Source organism: Labrus bergylta, chromosome 10 (assembly GCF_963930695.1).
Source record: "Labrus bergylta chromosome 10, fLabBer1.1, whole genome shotgun sequence".
Classification (NCBI taxonomy): Eukaryota; Metazoa; Chordata; class Actinopteri; order Labriformes; family Labridae; genus Labrus; species Labrus bergylta.
The window spans coordinates 30493046-30509448 of NC_089204.1; the positions used below are offsets into that span (position 1 = coordinate 30493046).

The following is a 16403-nucleotide window of genomic DNA, read 5'->3' on the forward strand; positions in this document are numbered from 1 at the left end:
ACTAACAAACAGGACAACAGAGACTTGGAGACGGCCAACAGCATCAACAGGATGGACTACATCGTATAGCAGACGCTGTGTTGCCGTGCAACCAAGCCTAATGCCTTCACACCCCGGTGGTGGGTGGAGCGAGGGGGAGGAGGGGGGGGGGGGGGGGGTGCGGCGGTGACCCCGCAGTATTGCCCGTGTTAATTTAAGTTTTGACAAGCTGGCTTACACTGCAGTGACGGTTGCTTTGGTTGGCTGGAGACACGAGGCACTGGTAAACATTTCACTGTAGACGTTCTTCAACATGTCCGCCTCTGCATTTCACTTCTTCTTCTGTTTTTAAAACGAGCGGACACGTGGAAAGCGGCGCCCGGCGTGATTGTTGTGACAATGACTAAAAAACGACCCCGACGTGTTGAAACGACACTCGAGCGAGCTCTTCCCACTTTGTGTTTTCTTTTTCTACACCCGCTTGGAGGAAAGTGCCTTTTCAGCTTTTAGACTTCAGCAACTGTCGAGAATGAGGAAAAAAAAGATCAACTCTATTATTTATTTTTATTTTGGGGGGGGGATGACCTGCGGGGGGGATGACCTGCGGGGGGGGGGGGGGGGAGTTCAATGTCAGCAGTTGCTGCCAATATGAAGAATTTATGTGTCGATTTAGATCCTGTAGATATGTACATTTTTTTTATTAATCATTGTGTATATTTGATTTATTAACTTAATAATCAAGAGCCTAAGATATCATTCCTTTTTATTTATTGTTCTGTCTAGTTTGAAGGTTTGGATCAGCCGTGGAAACCGACCATTTCTTTCATTACTTTTTTTTTAAGCCAAATTTTTCAAAGCAGACAAAGGACGGGCGCTTTTTCACGCCCGAGAGAGAAAGACGTTTCATTCTGTTTCACACTTTTTCACTTTCATTATTTGTTGCTGCGACCTCGGTCGAAGACGACAGAACGCCACGGCTGCTGCGAGGGGACGCACATGGCGGCAGACATATTGCTTGCCGCTAATGGATTAATACTTAAGGGAACAAAACAAAAAGAAAAATTCCTTCTGCAGCTTAAACCCATCGACACATTTCAAAAGGACTGTGCGTGGCGAGCGGCGTCAACACGCCACGCCACGGTTCCCATCTGCTTTAGGCGGCGTGGATCTCCTGAGCTCGGAGCGTGAGTACTTGAAGAGAAGAGGGGGGGGGGGGGGGCGATGGGAACACACTGCCAGAGTCCGCTTGTTTCTGTGCACATTTGTTTCTTTTTAAAAAAAACTTCTGAGGCTCTTAAGACAAACATGTTTTATCTCATCTGTCAACGCTTTGAGATCACGCCGACATTTTGTCCCTTTTTGACTTTGTGTTATGAACTTGAGAATTATGTGTGATCTGGCAATATATTTTTGAAGTCATATTTATTAAATATTTTGTATGAAAAGAGAATTAAGTTGTCTTTGTTCATGAGAGAGAGTAACGAGTCTGTCCTGTGACGCATCCAGGACCGCCGCTGCTGCCATGGCAACCGCCGCTGGAGACGCATCGTAGACCCCGAGCGCGGTCCTCTGTTTCGATGTGTTTACGGCTCCTCGAGCTCAAGTCAGTCCTGGACACCTGCAGAAAAGTATTCCTGGAGAAGCCGAATTTGTAGATATCTAGATATTTTCAGATTGTGACAGCGGCTTCAGATACCCGCGCTCGTCATGATCCTCTTATTGACTCGTTGGGATTTAAACCGAAAATGTTTGAAACAAGCAGCCGGAGACGCCTCTCGTGTGGCGTTTGTACTGATGAAGATCTTCTTAAAGATCTGTTTAAAAGGATTAAAGCCGAGGCGGGAGATTATCAGCACCTCTTGAACATATACATGGCTTTAAGACGGTGATGGTCACGTTCACTAATCCACCGCGTCGTCTCCGTCATGATGACAGAATCTGCTGCAGACGCCATGCAAATGAGCGCTTCTCACCAGCGCTTCCTGTTGCTAGGTTACAAAGTTTCAATTAGCTCTGTATGCTAAAGTTTAAGGCATCTGCAGCAGCTTTAGACCTGAACTTAAATCCTCAAAAGACCGATTAGTTTCTCCTCCGCCATTGTTGTTGACAGAGCTGATACCAGAAGTCCCGCCCTGTACTTGATTTTGATTGGTCAGTCTCAGTGAGACTGCAGCGACAACAAAACAGCTGATGCCGAGGTCGTTTGAGCACCTAGGACATTAACCTGCCTTGATTAAGTCAAGAAGACCAAAACGCTGTCAGCTGACACCGTCGACTCTTACTCATTAAACTACTGGCCAATCCCAAACCTACAGGGCCGTTAGCCAATCCAGACGGAGTGTTGCTGATCTACAGTTTATTGGAAGAGTTATCAGATTATTTTTACAAAGACTCTGAGATTCTATTTCACTGGAAAAACAAAATTTATTTACAATTTAAAATGACTTTCCAAGAGAGTAAAACACGGTGATGTTTGCAGGCAGCATGATGTCATCAAGTCGGTCATGTTGGGGTTTAAACCGGGTTATGATGAGTGACTGGAAGGGTGACGGACAGCAGCTCCATTTTAACCTGCGATACTGTAGACATCCTGCTGTTTCATAAACAACGACAACGCTGCGGGTTCAAATTCAATAAAAAAGAAAAGACTCAGATTTAGAGATTCATTTCAGGTGCTTAGCAACTAGCGTTGAGCTAATTGTGTATGGATGAGATGCAACAACGAAAAGTACATTTTGGAGAGACGGGGTGCTGAAATATTTCTGAAAGAGCAATCAATCAGCGCCAAGCTTCAGCGGGGAGACCGGACAGTTTTGAGACACTTAGGAGCCAGAGCTTCAGACTCAGAGCCATGACGTACTGCTCGGCTCCTGCCTGTCTGAAATCCACAATCTCACACACAGAACCAAATCTAAACTCCAATTAAAGGTTTTGACTTTCATTTGCGAGCCTCTCTTGACCACCACTACTTATGGGTGGAGTGTTAGACTGTGTGTGTGTGTGTGTGTGTGTGTGTGTGTGTGTGTGTGTGTGTGTGTGTGTGTGTGTGTGTGTGTGTGTGTGTGTGTGTGTGTGTGTGTGTGTGTGTGTGTGTGTGGTGTGTGTGTGTGTGTGTGGGCTCTGCGTGTACAGCACATGTGAAAAGAATAAATGTTGCAGTAAAAAGTGACACATGTACAAAATGCATCTGGAGTAAACATGCAGCCTGACACAATATCATCTCTATCTCTGTGTGGCGTCAGACATCTTTACTGTACCGCGGCGCCCCCCCCCCCCCCCCCTCCTCCCCTCAGGACCTCTTCTGTCGTCGTAATCTGGAGGTTCTGGGCACATTCTTGCTCCCTTTCCTCTGTGAGTGTGGATCTGGAACTAATAGAGGAGCCTGAGGATGCAGGCTTGACAGATAGGCCCCTCAGACTTGCGGGCAGCTGTTTTGGTTTGTCTGTGCCGTGTTATTGCTTGTGAGGGGGGGGCTCTGGGCCCGTTTCCCTGGAGTAAGCAGCTCCACTTCCACTGTGGTTTTGCTGCACTCTGAGACTGGAGATCCTTGGACTCTGCGTCAGCTAGAGGAAGGTGCTGCAGAGGAGGAGGGTCATGCTTGAGTGTTTGTGTGGAGCCTTGTTGGAGGGGGTCTGCGTCGCGGCTGGAGGTCTTCCAAGGCACGTCCTCTTGGCCTTCTGCGGGTGAGGGTCTTCTTCCCCTGGATCACTCGGCTTGCTCCTCTTGCTCCTGCTTGTCTCCTGACTGATTGCATGTTGGCAGGAAGCTATGGAGGCCCCACGTGGGTCGGGTCTGTCTGGAGGACTACTCTCAGCCTGCTGCTCCCGGGTCTGGCCCCACTTCACAATCTGAGCTCCAGCTTCATTTAAGGCTCTGGGACCGGCTCCTGGTGGTCTGCCGCCTTCTCTTCAGAGCTGGACTCAGTCTCTTTGGGGCTTAATTCTGACTCTCTATGTTCCCCTCTTTGGTTTCTGGGCCAGGCTCTCTGGTCCATCAGCCGCTCCCCCGTGCTGGAGCCACAGCGCTCTCGTTGGACACTGGCTTGTTTGGCTCTGAGAAAAAGTGAAAAGGAAACGAGATGTGAGCAGATACTCGAGTGTCCTCTCTTGACTGACGGGGGTTGGAAAAGGTTCTGCGTTAGAGCATACTTACATCTTTTGAAGTGCAGTCTCTTTGTTTTTGTGGAGCTGTTTAACGGCTCTTGGGTTTCTCCCACTCTGGAAAAATACTCCGATCTGCTTTGTTCTTCTGCTCGCTCTACGGAGGACAAACAGAGTCAACACAAAGAAGTATTATTCCTGGCGTCGCCTGGAAAGGTTTGATTTGTCTTCTCCACAATGATAATGTGATGAATTCAATTAAAAGATAAAATAATCAGAGGATCAGGTTCTGAACATTGACCCTCCTGTGTTCAGACTGTTACCTCATCATCTGAATTATGATTTATGTTGTTCTATAACGCCTTTAAAGACACTCACTCACTCCCCAGATGGCACAGAGGATTAGTCCCTCACTTACTGCTGTCAGGAGCAACCACCTCAAAGGCTTTGAAAAATAATCAGCGTCTTGTCAGAGTGTGACGTGTTCCTCTGCTGTCTGAGGTTTAAAGTGAAGCTCGCAGCCTGAGGCACAGTTACTAAATGGTTAAAACTGTGTTGACAAGTTAAAACAGAGATTAAAGCGGGATCATTAAGAGATGATGGAGCGAGGCAGAGGAAAAATACAACTGAGGCTCCTTCATGTAAAAAAAGCAAATAGAACGTCTCATGAGATAAAAACATTTGTAAAGGAGGGAAGCGTTATTGTTCGTTGACTTCAGCGGTTTTCACACTCTGAAATGTGATGTTGCTTGGTCATATATGTTTCTGACCGGAGAGGAAGGGGTGGGGAGCTGGGAGCAAGGTGCAACAAACTCTGGTGTTGAAAATGAAGCCAATGCTACCACTCTGCAATGAAAGGCGTCTGATCCAACCTTCACAACAGGGTCCTAAGTCTCTGACTAGACTCTTCTCCTCTGTCGCCCCCCGGTGGTGGAATGAACTTCCAAACTCCATGTGATCTGCAGAGTCCCTCTGCACTTTAAGAAAAAGCTAAAGACCCAGCTCTTTCATGAATACCTACTAACTTAATGATGATGGTCTCCATATCATTGATGATGATGATGGTAATGACGATGGTTTTTGTTTGATAATGACGACTTATAAGATGGTTTCTATACTGATTAGAGCTCTCAAGAACTGCCCTCAATGTTGTGCTTTGCTCTGGTCAACTTCCTGTCAGCACCTGTGTGTCCAATCAGACTCAAAGCTGATCGTTTGCTCTTACTCACATTGTTCCCTTTTTTCTAGATCCTTGCTTGTGTTGTTCTTACTCTCTGATGTACGTCGCTTTGGATAAAAGAGTCTGCTAAGTGAATTGTAGAATTGTAGATGCTGAAGTGTAAAATCCTGCAGTTCCTGGAGTGTCCACTAGAGGCTGGCTGCAGAAGCACAGGAAGTCACATACACACCCATTCTAAAAAGCCTGTTTTTACAGCAGAGATGAACATGTTTACAGCCTGGTTCAAAAAACCAAATAGGTGTGATTAGCTCATGTCTGGATGGACACACACTGTACGGGGGGTGGATGTTTTGATGACTCATCAGTTTTGATTTGATGAAGGATAATTCAGCTCACACCGATTTAACTAAGAAAGGAGAAAGTCTGAGTAAAATGTGTGTAAAAAAACATGGCTGTTTACATTCATGTAAGTAGCTAACCATGAGTTTTTGTTCATGTGTGAAAACAACATTTAATTTTCAAGATCACTTAACAAAGCAAGGCTCCTAATCACTCCCCATTGTTAACAGTTTCTTGCTTTCTGTCTACTTTAAAGTGATGAATCATCCCTCCTATAAACACTACACCCTTTAACACTAAAGATTAAAAAGTAAACTCAAAGCTGGCTGCAACGATTAGCTCAGGGTTGAAAGTTCAACATACCCGCATACTGAGGGGAACCTCTGAGGCAGAACAAGGAGCGGGCCCAAAAGATTGGATCTCACCAACATGTGCCCTCAACAGGCCACTAATGAAGGTTAATAACAGGTCCTTTCCTCGGCTGACCTCAAACAGACTCTGGATTTATGAGAGACCCTGTGGTAAATTGAGCAGAAAGTAAAGGTTGAGAGCCTGACAGGTTATCACAAGTGAGGGAGTATCTGAGTCGCTCTGGTTCAGAGATTAAACCTGAATAAGCAGCAAACAAGTGAATAGATTCAATACTTGAGTTTTAAAGTGGTAAGAGGAACGACACGGCAAACATTCATCAAAGACGGCGACTAGAGCCTGAATGATGCGTTGCACCTGATGGGTCAGTAAAAAACTGAAGATATTCAAACTGCTATGATAAAAAAGTGTAAGTCAACCATTTTCTGATAATCATTGATCACAACTGTGTAGGGATGTTCCTCGCTAATTACCTAGTTCGTCAAAGAGTCAGAAGCTTCCTCCTTCAAAATAAAATACAGACTTCTCCTAAAGTAAAGTAACCGGCGGTTAGCCTGTGCTAGCGTGAGTTAGCTTGCAGTATTGGTACAAGCAGTAAACGTCCACACTACGTCCTGCAGGGGGCGGGGCTTCTGGGGGAGGGGCCCAGTTTGATTGTCGTGATTACAAATATTTCTACTGACTTTGCCTTTAAAAACAAATTCATATTATCACTAACCTGCTGGTCTAAAGGTGAGAAAACAATCAGAAATCAATCACAATTTAGCAAAGTTTTTTTGAAATTGTTTGTTGGTAAACAATGAAATTTGGTTTGGTCGAGTGTGGCTAACATTAGCAGTGCTAACACTTTTTTGCTTGAGTAGGAAGAAAGGTTAATGTACAGGCAGGCGATGTACTTCAATATGTCAGACCACAGACTTGGACCATTGGCTGACTGGTGACCTGGTATAGCCTATTAGGGCTTTTAGGGGCTTTGGGAATGCTAACAGCTATTGGGTGCAGTGTTGGTAAGGATGCTAACATTGCACACAATTAAAATACTTACATGCTGATGTTTTGCAGGTATGATGTGTACAAAGTTCTCCAACATTAGCACAACTAATGAGCACAAAACACAAAGTGTAGCTGAGGATGTTGCAGATATTTGGTCCAAACCAAACATTTGGGTTAAACAAACATTTGGGTTAAATAATTATTTTTTGGACGGATGAGCATGCACCCAACGTGCAGAGGCCACGATTGGCGCGGCCATCCGGTGTTCGAGACCAACCATCAACTTTAGCCACATTGTTCCCTACTCTTTCCTCACAAAATGTCTTCACTGTCCAATCTAAATAAAGCCTTCAAATATAAAAATGTGACAGATGATAGCAAACCATTCCAGAGAAAAATGTCACTCCTTAAGCCTGAATATCAACCCTCTGGGACGCTGGCAGTAAAGTCAAGAAACCAAAAGTCAGGGAGGTGTATCCTGTGGGGATTAGGAGTGTCTGCACCAAATATTTTGCCAATCCATGGAGTAAATACTGAAATGTTTGATATGTAAGTCAGAGTTCTAACGTGCTGGTGACGTAAGATAAAAGGTCACAGATTCACTCAAGTATTTGAGTTTATCCACTTTACCCAAATTCAGCCATCAAGCAGTTGTTGGAGCTGTAATAGTTGGGTCCGAGGTGGTGGATGAACCGACATGAGAGCCCTGTCACTAGCAGCCTATTGCAGTGGGAAAACACAACCAGACAGAAGTTAAATGTTGGAAAATTTGAGGTTACGTCCACAATGTTTATTTAAAATCAGCCATTTTCAGATCGTTACTTTTCCATAAACTGTTTGGTGAAATGATCAATGTGAACTCTTAGAGGGGGAAAACCAATGTGGTAAGTTTGGCATCCACCAGTTCCTGTGAGCACGGAGAAAAAAAACCCATTAACGTCCTCTCCCACTTCTTCTGTCATGATACCAATGACAACAGTTGACCTGACACCCAAGAGAGAAGAATTCAGTTTCTCATGCTGCAAAGACAAACTGGGGCAAAGCTCGAGACCATGCAACAGCACTGCGGTGTGGACGGGATAACGAGGCCAGACGGAGGTGAGGGAGGGGATTGATTCAGGAGGCTGAGCGACAAGGAAGTGGGCGGAGATGACGAGGAAACAAGGGACAAGATACAACAGAATGAAGAATAGAAATGAGAGCGTTAAAGGGGAGGCACAACAAAAGAAGAGGCACCCGCCCCCGCCCCTCCCAGAGTCATGTTGCTTGACCTCCACAGTCTCTCCAGCATGCCCACAAACACAAGAATCCCCACACAGGATGTCCTCCACAGGCTGCCCTTTGTGCAGAGAGGGAGTCGTGCCACAGTGTGGGCAGAAGTTCAGACTTTACACTCTCTCATGTCTGGAGCTGCAGCTAGCCTTGGATTTGGATTTGGGACAGTGACACACATAAAAAAATCTGCATTTGCCTACGCACTCACACACCCACACCCACCCCAACAACAACAACAACAATTCTGAGAAAGGTGTGGGTGCTTGTCATTTGCATTGTAGAGCCTTGATGTGTATTCTCTTTTGGTTGAGATTTGAATTAATGCTGTTTGAAAGTGAACTTGAAAGAAGAAGAATCAACAGGGAGCCGAGGGGAGGATCTCTGGGAAAGTTTAGTGCTGTTCTGTTCCTGTCGCACGACTTCAAAAGAGCGAGAGGAGGAAGGAGGGACAGAAAGAACAGAGCGATGAGAGAGAGTAAGGCATGAATCATGATGTTCAAGGGTCCAGGGGTTGGATATTCTGCATATAGCTACTAGACTCTTGACATTAAAGGCAGAGAGAGAGAGAGAGAGAGAAGGTGCATGAACATTACAAATATCACTCTATCTGGATTAAACTGTAAGCATTGTGTGGGAACCAAGCTGGCCTAATCTTGTTCGGAATGATGCAAACTCCCAATAGCTGGAAAGTGTCCCATGTAACAGGAGGGAGGGGTGGTGGTGAATAAGAATTTCTACCAGCCGCCGCCACCACAACCACCTCTCTCTCTCTCTCTCTCTCTCTCTCTCTCTCTCTCTTCTCTCTCTCTCTTCTCTCTCTCTCTCTCTCTCTCTCTCTCTCTCTCTCTCTCTCTCTCTCTCTCTCTCTCTCTCTCTTTCTCTCTCTCTCTCTCTCTCTCTCTCTCTCTCTCTCTTTCTCTCTCTCTCTGCAACAAGGGTTTACCCCCCCTGCCGCCAGCCAGTCTGTTCGCCCCCACACAAAGCTGCACAACACTTCTCATGATGCAACACGTAGAGCAGAGAGGAACAGTGCCCTCCCCGGCCCCGGAGCCTCCAGAACAACACGGCTCCACCACGGGAGCTGCAACAAGACAAGCACATCTGGATGTCAGATTATAAGAGATAAACTGCCGAAATGAGGGCGAGGAGAGCGCAGTGAATGAATCACTCGGTTTTAAAATGATACCGGTGCAGACTCTTACAGAAGTTTGCCTTAACTCCTAATGACTCCTGGAGACAACTTCAAAAGATAAGCAGCCACAGGCTCCATAAAATACAGTCGCTGCCGTTTAAGATCAGGCTAAGACACAAATAAGGAGATTAAGTGGGTTACCTTTGCAGCTGCACATGAAAGTAAAGCACAGATACAGCCTCTTCTGTTTAGAGGATGACTTAACATAGAGGTTCATAATATATATTCTGCAAGAAAGCTAACATTCAGGAGCTCATAGCATGCTTCTTGCAGCTTGATGACCATGCATTTTGTACTTTATTCAACAGACTTATTAAGGGCCAAAGAGAGTCCCAAGAGAGGCATTGCAAACTCCAAGCTGGAGTTCAAACATGAGGAATTCCAGGAAGAAAAAAATAAGTCGACTAGTCAGAAAACAGGCCGGCACTGAAAGCTCCAATCAACCATCAACTGTGTTTGCTTGTGATGTTCCACAGTGGGAGCCAGATTGTTTGTTTTTGGATTTACTCCGTCCTTTGTAGCTCACCTAACACACAAAACCAGCAAGATGCCATCGTTTAAAGCCAGTTACTCAATCATCCATCGCAAAAGCAATGAATCATTCCACTTGAAATGTTTGAAGTATTTGTTATAAAGTGGAATTATTCTTTTCTGTCCTGGTAAGCCTTTTGAACAGCTTTGTTATGGCTCAGCTAAGTATACAAAATCCTTAAACTGGCACCAGGAAACATCAACACATCTGAACTGTCAGGGCAAAAAATAACCTCCTGCAGAGTAAACCCCGCCCCTCCCCGGGTCCCACACAGGAATCATGCCCTGTTTGTCTAAGCTCACCACATCTTCCTCGCAACAAAGTCAACAAACATGCATGGGCACATACTTAAAATAGAGGACACTTCTTATCCCTGAACAATGAAATGTTTCTGGATACACCCATGTGTAGAGATTAAGACAAGCTGTTAACTGTTTGGAGTCATTTTGTGGAAATCATTGAAAGCAGATTAAGGCGGGATGAAACGATGGGACGCAAACGTGTTCTGTGCGGGACGATTGGCGGGTATTTGGTGTCAGAGGAGAGTAGAGATCAGCAGACGCTGGACGCTTGGGAAAGCTCTGCTGCTAGCCCGATGCGAGCTGTGAGGAATAGAGGCGCGTTGAGGTCATGAGTAAACACACAGACTCGTCCGGGGGGGGGGCTGGAAACACATCTGCTCTGCCTTTGATCCAAACTTCTGCAGCCCAGCACGCCACTCACCTCAGCTGCCCACTCTGCGCCTGACTAGAAAACAACGGCCACAATCCTAAACACTGGTTTCTTCCTTCCCATGCTGCCCTCCACACTGTCGCTGCTGACTCACAAGAGGAGATTTTTTTTTTTTTTTTAGAAGGACATGAATCTTCAAATGTCAAGGAGAAATAAAAACACTGTCGAGGAGATGCCTTGTGATTGATTCCCACGGTCTCTTCCTAATGTAGCCCCCGACTCTCAGAGCAACAGATGAATCTGGGTTTCTAGGTTGCAACGGAATAAATGAGGCTGTTAAAAGTTCAGATTTAAAAACATTAACCCCTCAGACGTGAGGCATGACAGGAAACTGATAGACTTCACTATGTGTAAACCCAAGCCTGATGGTGTCAGAAGTTCTACTATGTCTGTACTTTTACATAAAAAAGCCTTGAAATCTGGCTTAAGGTTATGCAGTTTGAAACGGCTTTAAACACTTTTATTTTCAACTTTGTTGAAATATCTAATCAGACGTGTTTGTTATTTTGAACCAGGCTGTAAACATGTTTATTATGCTGTAAAACGTTGGGGTTTTTTGCCAGTCATGTGAATGTGACTTCCTGTGTTCCTGGAGCCTGCCTCAAGCGGACACTCGACAAACTGCAAGAATTTTGCACTTCTTCCGCATTGGCTTCATTTTTCAAGACCAGAGGTTGCAGCTTGGTGAAAACATTTACCAACATCTACAAACTGAAGCCCCAAGTACCAAAATCAACAATAATTGGTGTCCTTGCTTGTTGGCCACGACTGGAAATGACTAAATCTCACCATGTCCTTTTCAACTGAACCACAGCTGAAAATATGACTAATAAGAGTTCACAGAGTACAGGAGACGTACAGCATGCGGAGTGTGGGAGGGAAACGTTGGCTTTCACAGGACAAAAGGCCAACCATGATGTCACCTTAGTTCCCTCACAACATAACCCCCTGACCTTGTGAGAAGTGAAAATTTGATGAGTCTTCATTTCCACTGCGGTTCAGGATTTTTGTGAAATAAGTCACACGGACTGAACCCTAACAATCCTCCCTACATACAGGGGAACCAGCAGGCTCGTGCTGTCAGGAGCTGAGGGATTAAACCACCTCCTCTTTAACGTATGAGGAAACTTGACATTAAACTCAATAGAGCCAATCATTTTCAGACAGCAATGTTATTATGCCTTACATTGCTCTTGACCAACATCATAACAGTTTTCATTCACTTTAAGGACTTGGCAACTTTTTCTGTTAAACATTTCTCTCTCTGACAAACAAGAAGAGAGAGAGCGATGTAAACAAATTGGTGTTTTTGTCATGCGAGAACCTTCAGCCGTGCTGTCTGGTATCTTTCCCTTACAAACCACGCTCGAGGTTCGGGCTAGTGAGAGCTCCACCACAAGACTCCCACCCTCCAATTCCCTCTGCTTGTACTGTATGAGCCCAGAGAGAACCACATCCTGAGGAGAGGAACGCCATCGACAGCAATGCCTCCTTGAACTGGAAAAATTGGTTACACAATCTGAACTTTTCACTGACGACTGTGTTGCTCAAGTAAAAATATTACAATCGCTGCTTTCATTGGACGCCAAACTGTGGAGAGGCGTTTGTAAGGGGGAAACAATAGCGGAAAAACTCCCCAGTAGAAAAACCAGCAGGCGACTGATCATGGGATGGGAGAGATGTCGGTCCTTGATGTGAGTGCCAAGGTGAAAAGCTGCACCATCGTTTCCCAGGATTCTCCAGGGAGTTCTGGATCAGATGAGCTCTGTCCGCAGGATGGTCGTCTGAGACGTGAATAGAACATCTACAGAAGAAGGTCTTATGACAAGAGAACAACACGATGTTCACAGCAGGGAAATATCCACTGAACACAACGTTATCAGAGTCCAATCAAACAGGTGACCGTAGACTGAAAAGAAGAAAGAAGAAGAAGAAAGTCAACGCCTGAGAGAACCCTGCATTCTCTCTAACAGCCAGCAGGGGGCAACTGCACTGGTTGCAAAACAAAAAAAATCCCCCCAAAAAAACAGGTAAAGGAAATTACTTCTTGATTTATAATGTCAGGCAACATTCTCATAATGAATCAAGCTTTCTGCAATTCAGCAAGACGTCAATTTTTCAAATGAATGTCCAATAAACAAAAACATGGACTGGTTCTCATGATGTTTTGGTTCTTTAGATGTTAAGGTTCTCATAGTGGATTCTGACGTCTGATTTCCTTTGTTGTTTGTGTTCATTTCTTTGTTGTTTTTTTTTGGGGGGGGGGGGGTTGTTTGTTAGCTGGGTCTTTAGCTTTTTCCTAAAGGTGCAGAGGGACTCTGAAGATCAAATGGAGTTTGGTAGTTCGTTCCACCACCGGGGGGCGACAGAGGAGAAGTAACAAATCCTATACATACACATTCATACACCGCCAACGAGGCAGCGGGCGCAAATCTTTGCCCAAAGACACATCAACATGTGGCTGCAGGAGCTGGGGATCGAACCCCCGACCTCACGCTAAGGAGACGGCCAACTCTACAAACTGACCCACAGCTGTCCAGGTGCAAGTGACCAGTCTGTTCACCGGGCACCACATGAGGGATCAATAACACCTACGCCAGGTCCCTGTAGCTGCTGCACCCCCCTAAAATCTGGGCCTGATCCACTTCCTGTATCTTGTTGGGTAATCCTGAGTCTTTGGTCTGATGTGTTTCAAACAATAGAATCAGGATTCTGAAAGAAGATGAAATCTGTGTTTTGAAGAAAGAAAAGAGCGACTTCACATTTTCCCACAACAAGCTTTTAAGGGCTTTAGTTGAAAGCTTTTTGGTTTTCCTTGTTTCATTTTTGCCAAAACAGATCTCTTGTGAAAGTAGCACGACGTTCTCATAATGTGAACGATTATTTTTGGCGATATTTTGTGACCGCCCGTTAACGTTGAGGTTAACAACAAGGTCATGTTTGAGTTGGTCTAAAAAAGGGCAGAAAAGTGTTCAACTGGAGTCGACCTGGCAGAATGTGTGAGCAGGAGGACGATGACTCTGCAGCTTTGGACTCCCCCCCCCCCCCCCCCCCCTCACAAGGTCCCTGAAAAGCCCGCCCCCCCACCCTGCACGTAAACACATCAGCATATACAAAGTGAGTGCACCATTTGGCAACACATCCCTATAATAACACACAGAGCAGGACGGATCTGCCAGGCGACTGGAAGAGGAAATAGAGGAGTATAAACAGCACTCACCGCGGCCGGGCTCAGGTTTCCACGGAGCGCTGAGGCATCCTCCGGACAGCTCGCACACACAACATAGCGTTCAGGAAAGACACGCAGATCTGCAGGCGGAGACAACGCAGAACCATGCTCAGTTAATATCAGGGTTCACCTCTAATTACGAGTACAAGACGGAGCGAGGGAAATGTGGTGGAGGTCTGAATTCACATCTACAAAACACCAAGTATTTACGACCCCTCAGATCGGGGGGTGGGGGTGGGGGGGGGGGGGGGGAAATGATAGTTTACAGATAATTGCTTCGCTTTATGAGCCGCGTAAGCAGTATGAAATATTAGAAAATGTGATGTTGATGGCGGCTCCTGGGAGTCATTTCACTGCTTTTCAAAGACTTCAAAGGCAAAGATCATTTACAAAGACAACACTTTAAACATCCATTATGTCATGATAATAAATCCAGCTAACCCCGACTTGTCTTCTGAACTGGACGGCCCAGTTGGGAACTTTATGACTTATGTCCTGTTATAAAGCGTATAAAAAGAGGACGTTCGCCCTCTCTCTCCTGTGCATGGTCGCGTGCATCATGACGCCGGAAGTATTGATGAAAAAAGAAGCTTCCTTCATGTGCAGATGAAACGGCCTTTTTTCAAACTGTTGAAATAGAACTGTAGCTTCTGTGTAGAGGTGCAGGTCCTGTGGAAACTGCTCATGAGATAGAGGCAGCTTTTCAAATAATCTGACCTCTGGGACGCTGGTGGTGCAGTGGTTAGTGCGCACACCCCATGTATGAAGGCTGTACGTCAAGCGGGCGGCCCAGGTTCAAATCCGACCGTGGCTTCTTTCCTGCATGTCATTCCCCTCTCTCTCTCTCTCCCTGATTTCTGACTCTATCCACTGTCCTATCTCTAAAATAAAGGCACAAAAAGACAAAAAATAAATCTTTAGAAAATATGGCAACCTCCATCGTCAGGCTTCATAACGCCTCTTCAGAAATCTGTCACTGAGACTACGTCCATGTTTTATACACACAGGTAATAATCTGAGATTTTAACAAAAAACTGTCCGTTTGAAGTTTAATTTAACATTTTTTGTGCTGTAGGATGAAATGAAATGATTCCCTAATGAGGGGAAGCCGCTGCACTTTATGAAAACTTGTGTAAATCAGTGAACTTCAGAAAAGTCAAAGTACTTGGTCTTTTTCGATTCTCTGATTTTTTGAAATTTTCAAAATCCAAAACAAAAAACGCCAACCAGAATTTACATTTTTAGACACTTCAAATCCATTATTACCCCTTTACCTTTTCTGAAGATTACTTCCTTTTTAATATAGATGGAAATGGAAATAACAGGAGCAAAATGTACTGTTTCAAACTGAAACATTTAGAAGTGGCACAAAATACAGCAACCGGTATTCCCAGGATAAAGTGGACTTGTTGGGTAGCAAAGCGTTTTTTTGCACTCAGAATAAAGACGTTCAACCATCTGTTTTAGAGCTTCTGTAATAATTTTTTACATGACATAAACACGAGGTAAAGTTAACTTAGTGGACCAAATGACACGCCCTTTGACCCCAGGAGGCTGGGTCTGATTTGACTTGTGCGAGGGACCTGCTGAGAGAAAGCCGTGGTCTCAGTCTGCAGCAGGTCAGAGCAGCCTGAACGTCCCGGCCCCCTCAGGGAGCAGATATTAACTTTACTGACAGGAAGAGAACCATGTTGGTCCCATGAAAAGGTGGCCAAGGGTCACAGGCACTAGATGAGCCGTGGAGATAGATTCTCACTGCCCTCCAATCTCCCACTCTCAGCAGCCTCTCAGGGGAGCCACTTAATGGCCACGTGTTCTCAGGAATACTCGGAGCAGGTAGAGACAGGACGTTAAAAAACAAGTGAGGGGGAGAAAGGTCAACGTGCACAGCACAGATGACTTGATCTTTCTGTGGGAAAGATGAAGTACGTACCCCCATAGCGTTGCTTGACGATGCAGCGGAGGTTGAAGTGCCTCTTCAGGAAGTTGGCCACCAGGCTGAAGCGTTCCCCTAAAAAACCACAGAAGAAGAGAAGAGTTAGAAACATACTTTAACTATCATGGTTTTAAATCTTCCAGTGCTGACACCAGTGGATATTTTTGGGCTGGGATCTCTCTGCATGATGTGTGCTCGCTTTGTGTTAACCTCCTGATACGCTAATAACGTTTACTCAGTTTACCGCCGCGACACAAAACAGCCACTGTTCGTAATCAAATCATTTTCTTGGCCATGCAAATGTTATCCAAACTCTGAGAGAGCGTTAAATAAAAACACAAACCAAAGTTAAAAAATTTGATCTAATAAAAAGGATGATGAACAGCTGGCTCTGTTTCCCCCTCGCAACTGACTCCGATGCACAGAGACGGTTTGCAAATCCTCCAAGAAGAAGTAACCATGGCAACCACTCGCTAGGCTGAGTCCATCCTGCTAACTGTGGATGTTTTTGTTGTTTCTGAGACGACAACATCGACCCTCTTCCTGC

General features: G+C 45.3%; 1 protein-coding gene across 1 annotated transcript in view; it reads right to left on the reverse strand.

Moving 5' to 3' along the window:
- Nucleotides 1-2338: 2338 nt before the first annotated feature.
- The window catches only part of slx4ip (SLX4 interacting protein), a 41405-nt gene continuing 27340 nt past the window's right edge, over nucleotides 2339-16403 (reverse strand). The window contains 9 exon segments of the mRNA XM_065959794.1: nucleotides 2339-3322; nucleotides 3324-3406; nucleotides 3409-3533; nucleotides 3597-3745; nucleotides 3860-4031; nucleotides 4128-4236; nucleotides 12016-12148; nucleotides 13819-14000; nucleotides 15854-15931. Coding sequence (XP_065815866.1) covers nucleotides 3269-3322; nucleotides 3324-3406; nucleotides 3409-3533; nucleotides 3597-3745; nucleotides 3860-4031; nucleotides 4128-4236; nucleotides 12016-12148; nucleotides 13819-14000; nucleotides 15854-15931 — 1085 coding nt within the window. The 3' untranslated portion in view covers nucleotides 2339-3268.